Below are 22,384 nucleotides of genomic sequence, written 5' to 3'. Positions count from 1 at the left end.
GGGGATTTCTCTCTGAATACGCAGGGAGGCCGTTTTCGAAAATTAGTTCGTGTGTTAATGCTGGCACCGATCCTGCGTGCACCATACGAATGGATCCATCTACTGCATAAACGAGAGACGAATGCCATGGCGTCATAATTATCCCGTCATTTTGTGGAGTGATCGCTATGGATACTTTTGTTGACTCTGTGGAGGGATGAATCGATAATCTAATTGATTTATCAAACCTTTTCGCTATAGCAATTGCGAAAGCCCGCCCCCGAGCGATCATGTTTCTTGCGGTTGCCTCGTGACTTTTTTTAATCTGCCGCTTTGAGACTGACGAATCGCCAGGGCTGGCGTCGTTATCGAGATCCTTTTCGAGAAATTTTATGTAGCCGCGGTAGGTCAGTGTTGTGTCAGGGTCATTCGATATAAGCTTGGAGACATCGAAATTATCGGGGATATTCCTCTCATAAAGCTGCGTCCGAAACCAGGAAGCATCCTTCAAATACTGTTTTTCTGACAATGGCTCGCCCATCTCGACTTCCCCAAGCAGGTGCACAAGCCGAACAAAGTTTATGTTGCTGCAGCCTGTGTCGACAGCGAGTTTTCTAACGGCTTGACCGTAGGCCCACACTTCTTTATCGGAAATTCCTAGCAGATCTAGTACCGTTGTCAGCGGCATTTTGAATTTTACATAGACGCTCCAGTTACCTACCATTATACATCAATCCATCAGAAACAATGTCTATCCTCGCACCCCTTGTGTACTCGCTTTCGATAAGCTTGCAGAGTCCGTTCAGGTGTGCCAATGCAACTTCCTCGCCTTTATCCGGAAGGTGGCTGAGAACCTTGAATTTTTTATTAGGTGACTTGAACGGAAACGCTGGAAGGACCATCGGTATGACCTCTCCGAGTTCTATGTACTCTCGAACAAGACTCGAGATTTTATTTTCGGCTTCCCATGGCGCGGGAACATCCTCTTTTGGTGCCATTCGATATCTCTCCAAGATGGAAACGATGACGTTGCTGACCTCCATGGATGTTTTAGGGCCATAAAGGAGTGATCCCTTTGTTTCCCCTGTTTTCTCGTCCACACCAGTTGCTGAGGTGTCTCCAGATGAACAACTTTTTCCAACGACGATGTCTGTCCCGTTTTCAATATAAACTATGATACTATGGTTTCCATCGTTTACTATTTGTTCGGTGAAGGGTAGGCCGGAACCGTGCAATCCATTCTCCCTCCCGGCATTTAACAGCCCCTGCTCGTCAGGGTAGGGGTTGCAGGTCTCTCTGATCATAGAGACCAGATCCGTTTCCCAGGCTTGAGCCTTGCACGTACAATTGCTGATGTCATCGCTCGGCATTTTCAGATGGATGATGCCATTCATTTTATAATCAATTGGCTTGTGGGTAGGTAATTTTTACTCTCAGTTATCAAACGAATAATGCTCATAAAGGATTCAAATTGTGTCTCCCCTATTCATCAATATATATCTGCATGCAGAAATCTGATCCCTACTGCTGTTTACAGCTTGGACTTTCAGAGCTAACTGTTGTCAACAGGTATCCGCGGTCTGAAACCGCGTGACTCGCTAAGTATAGAGCCCAACTTTCGTGCCTGGTATGTTAACATGTGCAACTTTGGCAACACTTATTCCGAAATCTTGCATAGCCCACCTCGATCTTTCTACTTTAACTGGAGGTCGTGGAAGCGCCTAGCACCATCGATTGTCGGTAACAGATTATTTCTCCTGGGAGATAGCAAGACTGAACTGTTTACATGTGAGGCTGTTATTACAACATCGGGCATGGCTGAAGTATGATATCAACTTTCCATTGGACTGTTGAGATTCTCTGACACACCATAGAGCTACTTAAGGCCTCTTGTGATAGTAGAAGTTGTTGTGCCCCCCCGAACTGTTTTTGGCTCTTACTTATTACACTGGAAAGATGAAAATCCGGTTTCTTACGAAGAGCAGCTCTCTTACAGCAACCTCAACTGTATCTTTTGGAAGAGCTTATGAATCTCGAATTTTCACCCTCCATTTCCCGTTGGCAAAGGAAAAGGAAGGTAAAATGCCATTGGCTTTAAAAGAAAATGCTATTCTGAGACGGTTATGGGAGCGCCTAATTTTAATCATCGTGAAAATTTTTCAACCTGACACCGATTTCGCTTCAACCATGCTCGAGAATGGCATTCCCATCCACCATGCGTTGCGAACGCTCACCATGTGCTATCCCCATCAATTGCAACCGAAATACGAGTCAAAAGCCGACGGCAGCAGCCTCTTCTGCTTCACTAAGACTAGCACAACAGACAAGGCAGACACTATATGATATATGACATACATCATTGCGGCTGAATTGGTTACATCAATCCAGCCACCGGTGAACAAGAATGCTCATTCCTGTTCAGATAAGTTATACGTTTTTCTTTTTTCCGTGACTACGATGCTTCTGGAAGGTTTCCCGGAATTACTTGCCCTGAGGATTAGTTTGTTGTTCTGATTTCCGCAGCTCTCTTATATTTTATTTTCCCCAGAAATGATGACTTTCAATTATGGTATTGTCATATTGATTGAAGCTGCTTATCTTCCAAGCCTCCAAGTTATCATCTCCAAATTGGAAATGGAAGATCCCTTTAAGTTGCAGCCGGAACACACGGTATATATCCCGAAATTAGTTGCATTATCTGGCTATCCCTCATCTAGCGAGCAGTAGGATGAGGATTAGGAGACCCTAGCACTGGTGCATGATAAGAGCTTCTATGTTGTTGGGAGAAGACGTTTAATCTTCACTTGGCAAGATACCTATCCCTGGCAGTGTATTCAATCATCAAACCGTTCCTTTCATAATATATATAGTTTAATCTCCAAAGCCCTTGCGCCAAGTCAGCGTGTTTTCCCTTGTCATGCCTACGGACTGAAGCCAGTCATTAGACGACGCTGAAAATTACCCTTTTTGGTTTGTAACGGTTTACATCAACAGTTAAAAAAAGGGGGGGAAGGAGAAGGGGGTTCTGTGTATATAGCCCAATGAAGCAGCACCAATGCAAAAGGCTGTCAAAAATATCAATAAATAATAAATAAGCAATATAATAACCAACTTCTTCTTTCCCACGGTGATAATATTTTAGTTGATGTGCAGTGTCAGCTTGAACTTGAGGTGCAAACAAGCTTAAAACTATGCCCTAACCGAACCATGGAACGGAATCAGCAGATTCCTATTTGGACTTAGTGCCGATCTGCAAGATCCCGCCTAACCTTTCTTCAATTTCTGGATATCAGATTTAAAAACTTGGATATTTTTCAACAGTAACATGGTGTTGCGCAGCTGGGGAAATTTTTGGTTTGTTCGATTATTTTCGTCTGCGAAACATGTTGAAATTATAGCCAAGCGATTGAGATGACGCCCCATCAATTCGAACGAACGAGAGTTTCTTCCTGACTCATAGATAAACACTACGATTGTGAAGCGGAATGTAACAATTATGCGGTCAACTTTCAGCAACCACTGGAAATAGAAAACTAGAAAACTTCTTATATATGGAATGATGCGGATTTGTAATTTGCAAAAACTTATAGAGGACCGGACATTTAGGGTTGTAAGTTACCCTACAAAAGGAGTGGACATAGGTCTCGCTGATTGGACTACGACCGTTGTTCTTAACATCCAGCGAACAAGGGTGACATTGACTCATTCTCGCCGATTTCATCTTGATTAATTTCGTTCTGATCATTCTGAAAATTTGTAAGTTTATATATATATATATATATATATATATAGAACGCAAATTTTATGCTTAATTTTTCTAGTGTAGATGGGCGCGGCCGAATTTCTGTTTGCTTTTTGAAGAAGTGCTAGTTTCGGCAAATGAACGTATGTAGTATTCAAGCGACATTATGCATCCCATGGCTTTTGAGAGCAGCACGATCCCGTAGATAGCCACACATTAACTGCTATCACTTATCACCTTTTTCTTCTTTGCATTAGTGAGAGCTGATTGCACCGTGAATCTTTTGGGCAGGAAGGAACGCAAGGGCTGGTTAAGGTGGCACAGTAAAAGCGTCTGTTGATGAAAGGGGGAAATATCGAGCTTGAGAAATTCGGGAGTGAAGAATCATTGAGTATTCCGCGGAGAGCAAAATAGCAACAAGATTAGAGTTAGAGTATGGCTGGGTGGTGCAAGAGTCAAGCAGTCGTAGTTGCATAAATGAAGGCATGGGATGTTAAGTTTCAGGCTACGAATCGTTCTCATAAGTTTTTTTCCAATCGTGCCACCCGAGCCCTGATTTTGAGGCTGAGCCATGGCTGGTATTCTATTGCTTGCACGGCAATTCATGCCTTCCCCTGAGCATTCCAGAGAAGCGCAAGCTCGAAGCGAAGAAACATTTAACGATGGTGATACAGACCGTTTCTATCAACTGACCATTTCAACTGTTACAGGGATATCGGTTCGCTGTAGATGCTCATCAGATGCATGATAATTCCTCATGAGGGAGACTCTATAATCGCCTCCGCGGATTTGCATTCGGTCATTTTATACTACCTGAGGAGCTCTTCCGGTGCTATTTCTTCTACCCCTATTGTGGATGAAACGAACTGATTTCATTTCTGTTCCTCACTTTTCTGTTCCGGACACTGCGCTTGCGGCAAAGCGATGCTGAAAATTGGTAACATTCTCGCGACATGGTTTTGCTTGCATGCGTAGGAGCTGCTGTAGCCCTATTTTCCATCACCGCTTGGTGGTACCTTCGCGTCCCATCCCACATGCCCAAAAATATCCCCACAGTTCCATTTTACGTATCCAGCATCGCACATTTCGTTGACCTTGGCCAGGATAAGATATATGACCTCTGGCTGCGGGAGCCACTAGAAAATTATGGAGCTGTCAAGTTCTGGGTCTCGTCCCAATGGACCGTGCTTCTAGGGAAGCCGGAATATATCAACGACCTCCTCAGGAATGAGCAAGCCTTTCCGAAAGCGGGAAATAATAAAAGGATTCCTTTCAGTGTTATTGGAACTTTCCTTGGGAACAACATAATTAGCGCTGAGGGGGAGACATGGAAGCTCTACACCTCTATCATGAAAGCTGGTATTCAAAGACGCATCACAGACACAAGCAAGTTGCTGGGGAGGTCAAGGCAATTGGTTAGAGGCATCCTACAGTCTCAACAGGCGGCGGCCGCAAATTTTGGCATCGATCTAGAGTCGTTAGTACAAATGTATGCGATTTATGTTGTGGGAGAACACTTCTTTCAAACAGATTTCCAAGTACGTCGAATCTCGAAATCCAGGAAAAAATGAATCCCTTTAATATTCTAACAAACAACTGTCAACAGCGCCTCGAATGCAACAAAGCTACAAGACTGGCAAAGTATCAGACAGCCATTAGGGACAATGTTTTTTCACCTTTGTATTTCAGCTTTCCCATCCTTGACAAATACCCCCATATCTTCCGGAGTCGAAAGCGCGCGTTCCGAATCGTGAAAGAATATGAGGACCTGCTGTACGAGATTGTTCGGGTCCCTCGACCACGGGAAACCCCAGAAGACCCAATGAATCAATACGAGCGACAGGTGATAGACGATCTTCGAGACGCCCTTGATTGCGGAAAAATCACGGAGGTCCAGTTCCGCGCAAATGTGAAAATTATATTTGTGGCTGGTCACGAGGATGTGCAGCATCTGCTCAACTCGGCATTTTATGAAATGGGAGTCAAAACTGTTAGTTCCCCAATTTAAAACCGTTTCTTCACTCCCTAAACTGGATGAACTATAACAGGGGAAACACTGTAGGACATACAACAAAAACTTCGATTAGAAGTCTTGAATACAGGGTCTGTCGACCCAACGCCGGAAATAGTTGACAGCCTGCCTTACCTAGCCGCGATAGTATTCGAGCTACTACGTCTCTACCCACCACTTCAACAGATCATCAACCGGAAAGCATCAGAAAGGGCCGTTTTAGGTGATGAAATCGTCATATCACCAAACACGCTGATTGGCTGGACTGCAATCGGTGCGCATACCAACAAACCCATCTGGGGAGGCGATGCCAGGGAATTTGTCCCTGAAAGATGGGGAACCACAGTCGACACAATACGAGCGAAGTTCCGCAGAGAAAATGCCCGGGGAGCATACATTCCGTTCAACGCACATGCGCGGAAATGCCTTGGCCAGGGGTTTGCCTTGCTGCAGATTAAGATTGCGTTATTCGAGTTGGTGAGGAACGTGGAGTGGGTTTTGGATCCCGGATCTAAAATGAAGCTTGCCCGGGTGAGTAATTATGAAATTAGCGAGGCAGCTTCACCACATCATATCACGATTAACCAATCCTGCGTCACAGGGTTTATTGAAGCCTACCGGTTGTAGGTATATGTTCAAGGATAGAACGAGTACGGAGAGCAAAATGAATTGAACTCTCCTTTCAAGTCTGTGGCTGACGCCTTCCACAATTTTTTCCCTACGGACGGGTTGAAAAGCCGAGATGCAAGGAAAATAATACAGGAGGCTCGGATGCGGGGGCGGGAGGACACGGTTTGATGGTGACATGTCGGAAGCTCTTTTGTCTCACATAAACTTGTACCATGATTAGTCCACAGCCAAGAATGGGAATGCTTGAAGTATCCAACGGCGCTTTATTATAAATATTAGAAGCGTCACTTTCATTCAACTTGTTTCCATCTTTTTGCTCATTGTATTTCACAAGTGCTGAGACGCCAAGACCAATATGTTATTTTACCAACGGCACTTTATTGGCCTCACTCATCTCTGCATATTTCTGCAGTCTGAGACAAACATAGGCCGAACTGCTGAACTGCTGAACTTAGCCACAATATTTTCTTGATCATAGGAATGTGTACGAAGGCATAATATAACATAGATATTATTGGGGTTAGGAAGCATTAAAAAAGCCCTCCCTTCGGAAAGATCTGGGAGATCGATTCGGAATAAGAACATGCCGTTATCGATCAACAACCACGGCTACATGCATATGTTATATCGATGGCCGTCGTCCTACCTGCATGCCTTTCGCATCACGCCCCTTTGTCAAACAATATCATAATATCACACAAGTTGAAGGAATACCCTTGAAGTCGTGATTTTGTCGTACAGGATGCAACGGTTCCATTTTCAAGTTTGAGTTTTGGACTCAGAGTTGAAATTTTTTTTCCGTGCAGCTTGGATTAAGAGCTTTCTTTGATCATGCAATTTTGTCATCCCGGAGTACTGAGAAATAAAATAAAATAATGAGGGCTAAATAGGTAGCCTCAGAGTTGAAGCCCAGCCAGACTATGGTTGTTAACTGGCTGGAAGTTGCTTACCACAGAACGGTGGTATGCCTCTATCGTTGGTCTGCACTCTCGGATTCCTCCTCTCCTCCTGCCCTTGCTTACCACGCATTTTTTCTTCAATTTTGACTTCTTTAAATGAAACATACGAAGTAAACCATTCCTTTCAAATCACACCTCCAAAAGTTCCATGTATCTCCGGTGGAAAATGGCCGCGTCGTCTCCTGCAGATGTCAACGAAGAAGAGGGCATATCTGCGAAGAAAGATGGAACAACAGAAAGTCCACCAGTAGCTCAACAGCCGTACTCAGCGTTTTCGGCCGCCAGAAAAAAGTTCATTCTGTCACTAGTTGTTGCGAAGGCTTTCATCGCTCCGGTTTCTGGGAGTATTTATATGCCCCTGCTTCCCGTCTTGACGGAAGATCTGAAGGTATCTCCAACACTGATAAATCTCACGGTTACGGTGTTTATGCTCACCTTTGCAGTGGCGGTTTGTCCTCTCCCCTTCCCCCTGCTTTGACATTCAATCAGGCGTTTTTTCTTTCCATATCCCTAGGGATATCAAAACAAAATCCAAGGCAATTCTCACTCTGGCTACAGCTAATTGATGGGCTGTAGCCCTTACTTTTCGCGAGCCTCTCAGACGCAAGAGGTCGAAAGCCGGTGTACGTTCTTGGTCTATTAATTGGCATTGGTGCAAACATTGCTCTTGCATCCGCCCCAGCGCATTATGCTTCCTTCATGATATTGCGGGTTGTTCAGGCGTTTGGTGGGTCTGCGCTTTACAGCCTTGGGGCTGGCACAGTCGTGGATATTTTTGAACCGAAACAGCGTGGTCGAGCCATTTCATATTATAGCCTTGGTCCGCAGTTAGGGCCAATACTGGGTCCGGTAATCGGAGGAATGATAGCACAGAGATCCACTTGGCGATGGACCTTTGGGTTTCTAGGTAAGTACGACGGAGTCCAAATTTTTCATCACAGGTCAAATGTTCCAGGGCGTTGACAGATTATCAATCGGTTAGCTATTTTCGGTAGCGTCTGTCTCCTAGTTTCCCTATTCCTGCTCCCAGAGACCCTTAGGTCCAGAGTTGGAAACGGTTCCATTCACGATGGAAAGTCCTGGCTTCAGTGGCCATCGTTTAATAAAAGGGCCGAGCTCACGCCTAGGGAAATTGCAACCCAGCGACCAAGTAGACGCAACATACCTATATTCATGAGGCATCCAATCATTATGCTCTCATGCATCAATGTTTCCATCCTTTTTGGAAGCTATTATTGTCTTTCAGTGACATTCCCAAGTGTCCTCCAGGAACGATATGGTTTTAATAATGCAGAAATAGGGCTTGCTTTTCTCGCACCAGGTATATCGCATGACCACAAACTTAGATAGGAGTCGCTGATATGTTTTCTTCTCAATAGGGCTTGGTATGACATGCGGATCAGTTATTTGTGGACACTTGAGTGACTGGGCCCGCCAGAGGCATCTTGAAAAAACAAAGGCAGATGAGGCTGCACCCGAACAAAGGCTCCACATCCAAATTATCGGCACGGCGCTATTTCCGATCGGAGTTCTATTATACGGATGGCTGGGAAACTTCGGTATTGGTGTCGCAGGTGTAATCATCTCAATGGCAATCTGTTCGTCTGTCCAAATCGTCCCTTTAGATAGCAGCTGCGTTTGCTAACAAAATTAAGGTGGATTTGCATTCTCGTGGACGCTTTCGACCAATAACACCTATGTGACGCTCGTTGCGCCTGGGCAGGCGGCAACTCTGGTTGCATTGACTTCACTCCTGCGAAACCCAGCCGCTGCGATTGGAGCGGCCCTGATTGATCCACTCATCAGCGCGGAGGGTTTTGGATGGTGTTTTACTGGACTCGCAATAGTTGACCTCTCCAGTACGGGCATTGCACTCTTAAGTCTAGCGAAAGGATCCTCCTGGCGAGAGGCTTTTGAGAAAACGCATGGGAAATCAATGCGTCCATAGAAAACGCGATCAAAAACAACGTACTGGTAAAATGGTAGAAAAAGGAGGAGATTAGGATGTATCCATCACATGAAATACAACTTAAGCTATTAAGACAGTTGTCAAGGCTACTACTGCATTGCAGAGCGTTAGTGTTCTGCCAAATTAATGTGGGCGAGAAGGAAGATAATAAACGGACCTTCTCAGTGTGGTGAATGGGAATAAGAAAGTTGCAAAGTGACTCCAAAGTAAATAGTAAACACATGGGCTAATTGTTCTCGAGTTAGGCTCATTGTGGAGCAGGCGAATAAGCCCGTTCGTTGGTGGTAGAAGTGGTGATCGAAGGGCTAGTGGGTAGATTTTGTTGAGAAGCGTCCACCCACATGGAACGGATTTAATAGCGGGCGGAATCATGCAATGCTCCCTTAGGGAAAAAGAGACCCCGGCTCTGTTTTGCTTTTTTAACCAAGCCTTGTGGCGGTTGAGACGTCGCGCTGGACAGCTGTGCTTGCACGTTGTTTGTTGGCGTGCGTTGTTCAGCCCAACAAATGAGACCTCGTTGCGGCGGCTCTGCTTCCCCACCAACTCCATCTCTGGTTGTTCTCCGCCGCAGCACCATCTCATCTCCTCCACCAACATCAACAAGAGCCTCGACAGCTGCAACCACCACAACAAGGACGCCAGTGATAGCGTTGCATTCGACTTGCTGCCCTCTTCTCTATCCTTTGGCCCGTGCCAACGACACCCCGCCCTTCTTGTTCCTCCCACGGGGTTGATCGTATCCTGACGACATCCTGGCTGCTGGATACTCTCCAGTAGTACCTGTCAACTGTCAACAGTGGCAGTGGCTGGGGCTGTCACCTGCTTCCATCTGGCGCATTGAGGTCTGCCGAAACCCCTGTCCCGTTTCAATTAATGATGGTTGTCATTAAGCGTCCACCATGCGCCTACCCTGAACCTCTCTATGCCTGGTGCTGATTGTCAAGAGCAGACAACTGCGTCCAGATAAAGTTGCATTGGCCTTAGACAAGCCATGAACTCACTCAATATCATCTCATCCCGAGTCATCAGACAGCCATCCTCTTCCAATCCCCGTCCTCGCTCCCGCTCACAGGGCCCTGCACTTCCCGGAAGTCCTCGAGGTGACCTAGCTGCGGGCAGGTCCTATAGCGAGGGAAAGCTGCACATTGCGGAGTCTGTTAGTGCCCAGCTCCTGGGAGAGATTCGCCATCACACCGACGAAAACGACGGCTCATTAGACTTGCCGGACACAGTGGACGAGAAATCTCCCCTCCTGCAGGACTTACAAACTGGCGGCATTCTTCCCGCAACAAGTAAACTGCAGTTTCTTGCTCAACGCCTCTTCGATGCCATTGCTGAAACACTGAAAGTTATATTGTCTGCGCTTGCCTCTCCAGGTATCTATGTTGCGCGTGCTTTTAGGGACGATGCCGGACACTACTCTGTTCTGACGCCAGTAAAGCGGCTGGGACGGCTTACCGGAGGTCCAAACAGGACCATGACAGCGGCACACAGCATTAATATCCCTGCCTCAGGACGCAATGATTCCCCTGCTACAGATAAGCCCCTTGGCGGGGGCGGGAGGAATATCAGGCGGCTAAGGAGTTCTACATCCCGAGAGTCAATGTCTTCCAATACGTCGGAGTCTGAACCTGATCGTCATGGGTCGAAACATTCTAATGGTGGAGCACGAAGATCGAAATCAACTCGCAATTCATCCTCCACTGACGACGGGACCCCCAGACGATCAATACGTATAAAGCTCAACACTGAAAGCAATTCGAAGCGAAAACATCAGAAAGTAAAAACAGACACATTGAGGCAAGATTCCGAGAGCCGTGCGGCTGAAACCTTGAAATCGCCGATGTCTCCATCCTCCCATAAGCTCACGAAATACCCCCATGCCCCATCTCCACCACGACCGCTCATACCGCTGCGACAGCCCTCGTATACTCCGCCCTGCAACCCCAGGTATGGACCATCTGCTCAAAAAACCCTTGTACTCGACCTTGATGAAACTCTTATCCACTCTTTTGGCAAAGGGTGACGCATGTCTAGCGGCCACATGGTAGAAGTAAAATGTCAACACCGGTGACGACTTCAACCCCCGAAGGATCGGCGACTACTATCGGACCTCAGCACCCCATCCTTTATTATGTCCATAAACGGCCACATTGCGACGAATTTCTCCGTAAAGTATGCAAATGGTACAAACTGGTTGTTTTTACCGCTAGCGTCCAGGAATACGCAGATCCAGTTATTGACTGGCTCGAGCAAGAACGCAAATACTTTCATCGTCGATACTATCGGCAACACTGTACATTACGGAATGGCGCCTATATCAAAGACCTCAGCTCTGTAGAGCCGGACCTGAGCAAGGTGATGATTTTGGATAACAGTCCTATGAGCTACATTTTTCATGAAGGTATGTGTAAACTGATGCCATTTAAATTATCTTCTACAAACGAAGTGAATCCTGCAGATGCGTTTCAACCTGCATACAATGAGCAGACCGTTTGCTAAAAAAAATTTCTTGGTTTGTTCAGATAACGCCATTCCTATCGAGGGCTGGATCAACGACCCTACAGACAACGACCTCTTACATCTCATCCCAATTCTAGAGGCGTTACAGTACGTAACTGATGTTCGTGCTCTTCTTGCACTACGACGCGGAGAAGCAGAAGCACAATAGATATCCGTCTTGGAGCAGTGTATATACCGGCTAACTTGTTCTTTTCCGTTTTACAATTATTAGTTGCTTTTTAATAATCCTTTTTCTCCTCTCTTCTTTCATGTTTCCTCTCTTTTTTTTGGTGCTCCTCACCTTTTAACCACTTTCTTTTCCACCTTTGAGTCCCATTTAGCAATGGTGTCCTGTCTTCTCTGGCATTCGTCAAGCTTAAGCTTTTTCTTACACTTTCTCGATTTAGATTTAATTCAATTTAACAATTGGACCGTTTTGCTTCCGCTGATATATTCAAATGCTGCTGGCCATTGTTTTTATCCTTACTTACTCCCTTTGCACCCTATCAAATGCGGGGCGGTGGCGAGATAATCCTCGTGGGACTAACCGCCTTCTCCGATTTTACAGCCAGTCTTTGTTCTACATATGTCCAGCCCTCATGGCTCATCTGATCACCCAGCTAGATCTGTTAGAAATATGTATACACATTTTGTATTTTCTTTTGGTTTACACCAAATCGTTGCCTTGGGTGCCTTCATTAGGTATCCTGTTTTGTTTTCCACTGCGTATATATTCATTAGCTGTATTCGTACCTAACTATCTGTATTGTCCAAAAGCTTTCATTCAATCTTTTATTTTATGCATACATCCCTGACTTAAGACTTAACCTCTGTTCAAATATTGACATTAGGAATGTTTTTGGTTCTTTCTCGAAATAATTTCATTTCTATCGCTGCGTTATACTAAGAAGAGGCCATATGCACATACAATCTTATTCAAGTAGATGTCCTATTAGATATGCGAAATAAGCGCCTGACGTTATTTCCTCCCGTCTCCGAACCTTGTCCCAAAGCCATTATCATTATCCCAAAATATCCCCTCTGACGTCCTCTTTCATCCAAAACTGCTCCCACGCTTTCTTCCACTTCGTCGTTCGAATCTCCTCCAACCAATCTAAAAACTTAATCTTCTCTTCTCCAATGGTCATGTAACCATCCTTGATCCCCTTCCATCCTTCGACTGGCCCCTTAATATACCAATGATTCGCTCCACAATACCGCCGCCAGTGATTATTCTCAGTCGAATTCTTATTATGTGCCTGGCGTTTTTGATAACATTCCTCGCATAGATCGCAATTGCAACATATCATGCAAAGATAGACTACGCCATCATCCCAGGACTCAATATCGTCGTCCTCACACTCTCCGTTACATACATAGTCGGTGTTGGGGGCGAAATCTTCATTTTTATTTCTTCTCTTGCCGGATTTCGAGGAGCCGGCGCTGGTGTCAGACTCACTGAGCCAGGATCCAGAATCGGAAGAAGTGTTGCTTTCACAACTCCCATCTTCGCTGTCAGTGCTCCATTCGGACTCCTCATCGTTTGACCAAAAATGCTCCACTGCTGGATCAACAATGTAGAACTGTGCTGAGAATGCAATCTGGGCCTCCCTTTCCAATCCACCAACAGAAGCTAGGACCTTAGCAAGGAGGCACATACTGTTTTGGTCATTCCAGCCTCTATCATCAGTTAATGATGACATGCACTTTTGGAATGTTTTCTCCAATACATTTTTGAACTCATGGGCAGGACCCATCTTGCGAAACATATTGGCTAACACTATAGAACCAGCGGTTTCGTAAACGTCTCCATCGTCCACAGCAGCCCTGCGTCGTCGCGTTTGTAGCTTTTTCAATTCATCCATGGATGCTATCTTGTTCTCGACGGTATCTGCTCGCCGAAACTCCTCGTATATAATATCGGTAAGGTCCAGTTGGGTTTCGGAAAGGGTTGATAAATCTTCATCACCAGTGGCCGGGCTGATGAACGAATCTCCATCTATTATTTTATAGAATTGATGTTTCGCCGTTGCGAAGTCACCCTTTATCGTCTGATAAAAAGAAGCAAGTTCCCAGCGGATAGTGGCGGATGACTTCGAATGGTCCAGATATGCTATTATTTCTTCATATGTTTTGATTAAAAAATCTTCTTTTCCAACCTTGGCCGCTGCTTGACGAAACGTATCGTGCCTATTATCTTCATCTTCAGACGTCAGCCAAGCCATCCGTTCCCAAAATGTCCATTGTTCGACATTCTCAATAAGCTCTGCGAATCTCTCTTGTTCTCCAAGAATTGAGGTTATTCCGTTCAGGGATTTTCCATCTAAAATCTCAGTTGGCCAAATGGCCCTTGCCTTCCCGTAAGATTCCACAGCCTCATTTAGCTTATCCATCTCGCTCTCGCAGTCACCCCGGACTAGCAGCGCTTTTCGGATCAAGAGGAGTGTTTCCTTTTCCGAAGTGGGATCATCCACTGAAGGCTGATTGGCAAGGGCTTCACATATCGTTTTATACGCCATGGAATTGTATTGGTGGTGATTTTTTCCAGATTTCTCATCATGAGATTCGTTGTCAGAAGAATCATCATCGGTGTTGTCTGAGTCATCATCATATAATTCTTCATATATGTTTGCAAGAAGAACCAATGTGCGAAAGCGGCCGAGTTTGGATGTAGATATTGCCAATGCGGCATTTCAAGCTGCAATTCCCTCATCGTAGTGTCCATAAGCCTTCAAAGTCATTCCAATAGCTCGATATGCAGTTTCATCTTTTGGTATGTCTGAAAATACCTCCGAAAACCTTTTAATATATTTCGCATCGGTGATATGTTTGGCTGGTATTGGTGGGCAGAGATCCGTCTGGGAGCAAATACCAGCGGTTAGAAGCCAGAAGAATGCGAAGTTAGGAGTTTCATGATGCTTAGTTACCATCAAGAGTGCATCGGCACTAAAATCAAAAGGTTCGTTCTCTTCATTCACCTGCTGGAACCAATTCATGACATGGCCCCGAGCAAGCGGAACCATTATCTTCAATGGAGACTGGGCAGCCTTTTCCATCCACAATTTTGCTCCATCACTCAGCTTCATATCTTCCAGTGATGCTCTACTAACCCATTGTGAAACAGATCTTAAAAACCGATTTCGACGTTTCACTGTCTTCCCAAAAATATCGCGGTAAACTGGCCCTGATTCGAGCTCATTTGCCGCATTATTGGAATTGTTCAGGATGAGAGATAGAGATTCAACGACTCGCACAACATCCGGCTCTGGTGCAAAAAGGGGATCAAGATCCATAAAATGATCAGCCCAAAACCTAACGGCATAACCTTTTAAATGATTTCTTGAGGATTTGTCTGTAAAACTGTAACAGCCACAGATGACATTCACAGACGTCTCAAACATTGTGAGATGAGCCAAGGACGGCTTGGTTCGTAAACATGTTTCGCTCACATCGGCAGCAGCACGGAAGTGGTCCCGTAGAGATCTATCCAGAAATTGCAAGGTCGCCGCATTATCGTCAGCTATCATTTTCGAGGCAACAGAGTTATATCATCATCAATGAAATTTTCATTTTCGTCAAATGGCTCGTCCCGGTTCTCTTCATATATTGACCTTGTAATTCGCAAAATTCTACGCAATCTTAGTTAGCGAATTTGGGTTTCTTTTCTTTTCTTCCTCTTTATTTTAATTTAATTTAATTTATTTTTTTTGGGGGGGCCGTGGTGGGAAGAGGAAGGGGACAGAGGGGATAATTCAAGCTCTTCATATTCAAAGTTGAGATCACATACCTTGATGATTTTCCTTCAACCTCTTCTATTATATTATACGACCGGTCCCGGTCTAAGAGTGTGACCAATCCCTCCACTTCTCCGACAGTTAAGAGACGTTTTGCGAACGCCAGCCACAGTAATAGTTGCTTGAATATTAGCAGGTGTTCGGAAGTTCTTCGCTGTTGAACTTCAGTTAACAAAATATCATAAGCGGATTGGAGATTATCTGGAAGGCTCGTTTCAAGATCCTTCAGTACTGCTCCTTCCCTACCGATGGAATTGAATCGTCTCAGCATATGGTCGACATATAGCATTGCTAACGTAGAGTTAGCCATCTTTTCATAGAAATTACTAAGTAGGTATCGAGCAAAAGAAAATAGGAAGGCTTACAATCAGCTTTTTCCAGGATTTTGGAGAGGGTTTTCCTTTTCGTCTGCCTGCGAAATTTGTGTAGATTCTGGAAGCGTCCCAATCTGTCTGTTATCAAGAGTGTCATCTCTGCCCGCAGTCTCTATTTGGTAACAATAATTTCGAGCGGTTGGAGAGATTTAGGAGACGACCGTATGTCAACACGGCTTGTGAGGAGCACATGTATCTTGAGACTCTCTTTCCGTATTCGAGCTAACAATTCAAGAAATTTCGATCTGTCATTTGTGGGAATTTGATCTAGTCCATCGATGATTAAAAAGAGCCGATGAGAAGATTCGTTTCCGAACTTGGATTGGAAAAACCGCTCCCATAAGTCGGTCCAGTCATCAGCATCAACTCCGTCGTTTCCTATTTCTGACGATGCCTGCTCGCAATAGGACCCATTCCCCCCTGCAATTTGGATAATAATGCTGGACATCGCATTCGACAGGGACATAAATTCGGCTTGGTCATCTTGAAAGTAGAATGCTGCAACTGAAGTTTTCGGATCCGAGGCAGCGGATTCTGTTAATTCTTTAGACAGTAAAAAGGCGACGCAGGTTTTCCCAAGGCCAGGGTCACCGGAGATCCATAGATATGGATTAGTGGCCCCTTCACGCCATATCTGGTAAGCGTCTTCATCTAAAACCCATTTAGCTGATCCCTTTACAAAAGAGTATTCAATATCTCGAGCCTGCCAGGAGGGGTCAATGTTGTTCTCGAAGTAAAGTTTCACGGAATTGAAGGCTGCATGCTTGCGTGTTGTTGCATCTGCGGCTTTCCCCGAATCGTGTAACTGCATCTTTCTTGCTTCCTTCTGCTGATTTTTCAGCAATTTTTTGAAGTTCGCTGACATTTCGTGGAACTCATCTCGTTGGGCGAGGATGGATACTTCCATCCTTTCAGTTCTAGACTCGATTCTCTGGCTGCTAATGCCAATTTTTTCGGTTTGCATAGCAATTTCCGTTGTGTCCTGCTTTACGTCTAGGCTCGTAACAAGGATGACAGTGAGTGAGGCAGATTCAAGATCTATGAGTGACTTTTCCATCGCAGTCTAGGCTAATTTCAGATTCTAATCTGTTCCGCCATCGATGAAGGCTTTGGCCCACTTTTCTATAGAATATAAGCATTATAAATGCTGAAGGACAGGCTAGAAAGCGTGCTTACTCCATCGTCCTTTCTTAATGTACGTGGTTGCAATACCATCTATGGTCAACATAGCCGAGAAGACGCGCATAACATGAGACACGTATGCGAGAATCGAAGGCAATTTGCCCTCAATGATTGATAAACGTTCTAGAAAAGTCTTCATCGAATCGAAGAAATCGACTATCTGATCATAATCTGAAGAAATGTGTTTGGTTGTCTATTTAAATCGACAGATGAGGTTCATACACTCTTCACAAAATGATACTTTTATAAACCACATGCAAATCGGCTCGAAGCCGCATGGAGGCCGTGCGTACCTGAAGGAAGTAGAAAAACGCAGAAGATATAGCACAGTGGGAGGGTAGGCCTGCAGATAAGGAGGGTAATTTTAGCAGAAACTCTTTTGCTTCATACTAACATTCCAGTTTAAAAAGAATGAAAATAGGGGCCCACCAAAGCAGCACCATCTACGAGGAATTTGAGTGATTCCAAAAAATTAATATTTCCTGCAACAGAGGATCGAATCCTGTCGAGCAATTCGCCATCGTGTCGGAATTTATCAAAAGCGGTTTGCTGCAGCTGGGCATCATCGAGGATATCTTCGACATTTGTAAAATGGGGCATATCCTCGAGATTTTTACCCGTGTTTTCTTGATATTTGTCCAACGCTCGCTGCCATAGCAGTGAGATATCAGAAGGAATGGAGGCCTTGTCCATTGAATCCCTCGCTGTTCCCCCTGTTGCAGCCATTTCAGTACAGAGCTTTTAACACATCCAACTCCTCTTTCCTTCTCTTGGAAAACAATCAAACTAGTTTCCGTCCAGTAAATATTAATGTCGTAAGGGTGGGGTCCAAGAACTCCATCAGATCTTCAGTCAAATGATTGACCTCATTGTTGCGGCAGAAATATTATCTCAACTTTTCACCCCGCCTGCTGGAGTCTTCGTGATGCTCAGCCACAAGGCGGGGCACTGTAGGCAGTTATTGGCTGGTCAAATGCAGTCAAATGCACTGCTTCAGATACCAGCATTTTGTTCATGCCAGTGACAGCTGTCTTTGCTTTTCATTTCATTTTCTTTCTTTCCTTTTTCCCCTCAGGCATTGTGAGGGACGGTGTTGGATTCTTAACACTTTGTCTCATCTCCTTTCACGGAATTTATCAGACATCCTGCTCCTCAATTTATCGTATCGAGTTTCCCATAACGAATCACGCTGCAGAAGCAATCTGCAATGAACGCTGTTTGTGTGACTTGGGACGTTGGCGGAGATTTCACGTCGGCTCATCTGCCAACACATGACCGGGGTATACACTTCCAAGGTTGAACGTCGGCGTGGGTTCAAACCCCCGGCCATGCGCAGCTTTAGTCTAACCTCCGCAACCCCTAACCTACCTCTAATTCTATACTCCTTGAGGCGATGAGCGGTGGCGTGGTGTATTAGTAATGTTGGGTGTGGATGTTGAACATGGACGGTGGTTCACAATTCCTTGGCAAAAATTTGAACGACGAAGCCGTTGAAAAGTAAAAATAAGGAGTAGCTAGCCCTTATTAGTGTATCTTTTGTCAGTCCAACTGTATCCTGGAGTTGGGAGTTGGGGTTTGCTGGTCAGCCGAAATTCGCGAGATCAGGACGAGGGTTCCCTCTCAAAGCTGTTCATCTGCATCACCGCCTTTTACTTTGCAAGGATGGGCCCGAAACTCACTCCGTTGTCAAGTGCCGAACGGCAAACTCCGAAGCAGCACACACGATATTTTCGGGAGCTCCAGTCGCTCAATATGAGATGAATTTCACGAAAAGTGACCCAAACGATTGGGTGTGGCGTAGGTTAGAAGCCATACTCAGCACACAAGATGTGCAACAAAGGATCAAGCAGACTGCTGATCTGCTGAGAGGGTTTTATTCAGGATCCCCGCCGAAACTGGCTATAGGATTGCTGGAGAATGTGATGTGGGCAGCCACCACTAACGAGAAATTTGAAGCAGCTGCCCGTGGGTGCGACCTTTATAAGGGACAAAGACTTTCCTCTAGTGTTCTTTCTTCTGAGGATCTTCTCCACGTCGATCAGGTTTTGGTCCTGCCTATGAGTTGAAGATAACCCGAATTGATGACTGGTGGCCATTCGAATAAGAACTGCCTACTCTGTTTCTGCTGTGAGAATTTGAAATGTGGTTTCCTCTTGCGATCTCTGTAGCAGTGGTTGGGCTCGTTCAGCCTGCTTTAAGCCAATACTTTCCCCCTACACCTGAGGATCTCCGCACAGTCTCGCTAAAAAATGGGTTGTCAATATCATATAAACAGGTACCTCTACGTCTTTCCTTTGCAGCCGGTGAGGCCAAACATTTCACATTTCAGGTTTTGTTGTGACTGATGTGTCCGTTAGACGACTATCTGTGAAGTCACCCCAGGTATCAGAGCATACGCTGGATATGTTCATCTACCCGCTGGGACGCTCGAAGACGTAGGAGTTTACCAGAACTATTCAATCAATACTTTCTTCTGGTTTTTCGAGGCCCGTGAAGATCCTATAAACGCTCCAATAGCCATATTTCTCAATGGTGGCCCTGGATCATCTAGCATGTAAAATCCAACATACCATTCCCCCCCCCCCCCCCGGTGTTATCAAGTTGCGATAAGAAATGTCCTAACTCCCTGATCTAGGTTTGGTTTGTTTCAGGAGAATGGGCCCTGCACCGTTAACCATGATTTCCAAATTCAACAACTCTTCACCCATGGTTCTGGGATCGAAACGTTTACATGCTATACGTCGACCAGCCTGTTCAGACGGGTTTCAGTTACGACAAGCTTGTGAATGTAACTGTTGAACTTGTTTCGGGAAACATCATGGTCAAAGATTTTTCAAATGGTGTGCCAGTTCAAAACAATACATTCTGGGTTGGGTCATATCCCAGCCAAATTCCTCAGAACACCGCCAACAACACTTTGAATGCTGCTCGCGCTTTCTGGCACTTTTCCCAAGCTTGGTTTCAAGGCTTTCCCCAATATAAACCGACAAATAGCAAGATCAGTATTTGGGCAGAGTCGTATGGGGGGAAGTACGGTCCAAGCTTTGCTCGATTTTTACTGGAACAAAACCGGAAGATCGAAGAAGGTACCATCGGCCACGAGGATGGCAATATGATCATTCATATCGACACGCTTGGCATAATCAGTGGCTGTATCGACATTTTTTCGCAGATTTTGACGTATCCCGAATTCACGCGCAACAACACATATGGCATCGAAGCTGTCAATAATTCTACTTACGAGGCTATGATAGAAACTTACCACAAATCAGGTGGATGTGCGGAGCAATTACAACACTGCCGCAGGTTAACATATGAGGGAGATCTAACTCATGATGGCAGCAACGCCACGGTGAACGAAGCTTGCCGCAATGCATCCCAAGCTTGCGTTGGAGTTGAGGAACCGTATTCAAGCACAAGTGGCAGGGGCTACTATGATATCGCGCATCCTCGGGCTGATCCCTTCCCGCCTCCTTTTTTCCAAGGCTATCTCAACAGGCCACATGTGCAAGCTGATCTTGGTGTGCCTCTCAACTTTACAAGTGGCTCTCTGGCCGTCTACCGCGCGTTCAATATAACTGGAGATTATGTCAGCCCTGGCGCTCACGGATATACAAACGACATCGGGTATCTGTTAGAATCAGGGGTGAAGGTGGCAATGATTTATGGAGACAGAGACTACTCTTGCAACTGGGTGGGAGGGGAGAACACTAGTCTTTCCATTAAATACAGCAATTCTTCTCGGTTTCGGGCAGCTGGTTATAGTGATATTAGAACGAACTCTTCTTACGTCGGTGGGCAAGTCCGTCAATACGGAGGCTTTTCCTTCAGCAGGGTATACCAAGCCGGACACATGGTTCCCGCATACCAGCCTGAGACAGCCTTTGAAATTTTCCGACGCGTCATGTTCGACATGGATATTGCAACTGGAAAGGTGAACACTATGATCGATAAAGCTTATTCTTCCAAAGGTCAACGCACAACTTTCCAGATAAAAAATGAGCCGCCCCCAATGCCCAAACCCACATGTTATATCCTTGTCCCTGGCACTTGTACAGACGATCAGGTGGCTGTCGTCGTAAACGGGTCTGGTCTTATCCTGGATTACATTCTCATTGACGAAAATACGAAAGATCTATTTCCCGAAATCAAATTCCCCACTCCAACATCTGCTGGAAGCACCCCGTAATCAGTACAGCAAAGAAGGCAACTGCTGCTCGAACCGAACTAGGCAACGGATCCCTGAGTGTATATATGGTTCTTCTGGTACTTTTCCTCCTATTAGTAAAATGAGGGATGGTTGGGAAAATCGGTGCTTCTCTTACGTTGAAAGACGAATAAACATAACCTACGCAATGAAATCTAATCTGTTTTAATGGGCCCTGGAAATACTTTATCAATGTTTCATTCCGAAACATTTTACTATTTCTCATCTCCGACCCTACAAGTATCTTACTCGTAATACTTCCAACTCCTTCCCACAACTTCCTCATAACCATAACATTGACAATGATAGACAGGTAACCAAAAGCTGTACAGGGGAGTAAATATTAACCTTCATATCACCTCTAATCGACAATGTTTTTATTAAATGGTTTTGGGACCGAATAGTGAATTGAGAGGAGAGTCCCCTTCTTCCATCACCTTTTTATCGTTGATAAACCGGTGTCAATGTGAATGACCGATTAAATCGCCCTTTTACGCCATCCATTTTAAGCACTTTCCTTCCACTATGAATTCCTGCTCCGCTACTTCTATGATTTTCTATCTCCTTGCTATTATCTATAGGTTGCCATAACTATGTTCTCCCCCTTCATTCTATCCTTATTTTATTTGCTCGGTTATACGCAAGCAGAACCTATGGTTACCACTCTGTGGTATTAATACTACAACATATGATACATGTCGTCCTTGAGAGAGGGACGTCCAACTACTCCCATTAGGACTTAGCCCTCAGGAGGTTGAAGCTATGATATTTAAACAATGTCTCAAAAGCTCTAGTTACAGAAGCCGGAACGGGAGACACAAAGGAACCGATAAAATACATATGGAGAATGAGACCGCTCGATACCATCGTATCATACTACTATAAGCCATTCACTGACTGCATTTTTTGCGGATTTGCGGAAAGGTTCCTTTCCATCCTGATCCTCAAATATGCTGCTGCGCGGGTCCAAAGCTTCATCTCGACCTTGCAAATTTTCTTCTGCCTGAAATCCCAGTCAACGTGAACACCCTTGAA

The 22,384-nt window shown here is 45.1% G+C and overlaps 6 protein-coding genes across 6 annotated transcripts in view; 4 read left to right on the top strand and 2 right to left on the bottom strand.

Annotated features, from left to right (window-relative positions):
* HCAG_01945 (predicted protein) overlaps positions 1-1,349 on the bottom strand; it is a gene marked incomplete at both ends in the record, with an annotated part of 2,142 nt that extends 793 nt beyond the window's left edge. Inside the window, 2 exons of the mRNA XM_001544848.1 lie at positions 88-636; positions 701-1,349. Of these exons, the coding sequence (XP_001544898.1) occupies positions 88-636; positions 701-1,349 (1,198 nt within the window). The remainder of the gene's footprint in view (positions 1-87; positions 637-700) is intronic.
* A 2,943-nt stretch (positions 1,350-4,292) lies between these two features.
* HCAG_01944 (predicted protein) lies at positions 4,293-6,530 on the top strand (the record flags this gene model as incomplete). Its single annotated transcript, XM_001544847.1, has 5 exons — positions 4,293-4,386; positions 4,697-5,259; positions 5,328-5,711; positions 5,784-6,263; positions 6,495-6,530. 5 exons carry the CDS (start codon positions 4,293-4,295, stop codon positions 6,528-6,530), a joined length of 1,557 nt encoding a protein of 518 aa, XP_001544897.1.
* A 4,818-nt stretch (positions 6,531-11,348) lies between these two features.
* HCAG_01943 (conserved hypothetical protein) lies at positions 11,349-11,961 on the top strand (the record flags this gene model as incomplete). Its single annotated transcript, XM_001544846.1, has 2 exons — positions 11,349-11,694; positions 11,816-11,961. 2 exons carry the CDS (start codon positions 11,349-11,351, stop codon positions 11,959-11,961), a joined length of 492 nt encoding a protein of 163 aa, XP_001544896.1.
* Positions 11,962-12,814: 853 nt separating this feature from the next.
* On the bottom strand, positions 12,815-17,868 carry HCAG_01942 (predicted protein; the record flags this gene model as incomplete). The annotated part of the gene is made up of 6 exons (XM_001544845.1): positions 12,815-14,344; positions 14,582-15,275; positions 15,580-15,912; positions 16,278-16,998; positions 17,137-17,335; positions 17,572-17,868. 6 exons carry the CDS (start codon positions 17,866-17,868, stop codon positions 12,815-12,817), a joined length of 3,774 nt encoding a protein of 1,257 aa, XP_001544895.1.
* A 715-nt stretch (positions 17,869-18,583) lies between these two features.
* Positions 18,584-19,700, top strand: HCAG_01941 (hypothetical protein; the record flags this gene model as incomplete). The annotated part of the gene is made up of 5 exons (XM_001544844.1): positions 18,584-18,639; positions 18,671-18,939; positions 19,024-19,111; positions 19,418-19,445; positions 19,500-19,700. 5 exons carry the CDS (start codon positions 18,584-18,586, stop codon positions 19,698-19,700), a joined length of 642 nt encoding a protein of 213 aa, XP_001544894.1.
* A 118-nt stretch (positions 19,701-19,818) lies between these two features.
* On the top strand, positions 19,819-21,331 carry HCAG_01940 (hypothetical protein; the record flags this gene model as incomplete). Its single annotated transcript, XM_001544843.1, has 2 exons — positions 19,819-19,851; positions 19,892-21,331. The coding sequence occupies 2 exons, from the start codon at positions 19,819-19,821 to the stop codon at positions 21,329-21,331; spliced, it is 1,473 nt and encodes a 490-aa protein (XP_001544893.1).
* Between the last annotated feature and the right edge of the window lie 1,053 nt (positions 21,332-22,384).

The sequence above is a fragment of the Histoplasma capsulatum genome, genomic scaffold (assembly GCF_000149585.1).
Source record: "Histoplasma capsulatum NAm1 scaffold_1 genomic scaffold, whole genome shotgun sequence".
NCBI lineage: Eukaryota > Fungi > Ascomycota > Eurotiomycetes > Onygenales > Ajellomycetaceae > Histoplasma > Histoplasma mississippiense.
The sequence above is the reverse complement of the archived record's forward strand: the minus strand, read 5'-3'. Positions and strand labels throughout refer to the sequence as shown.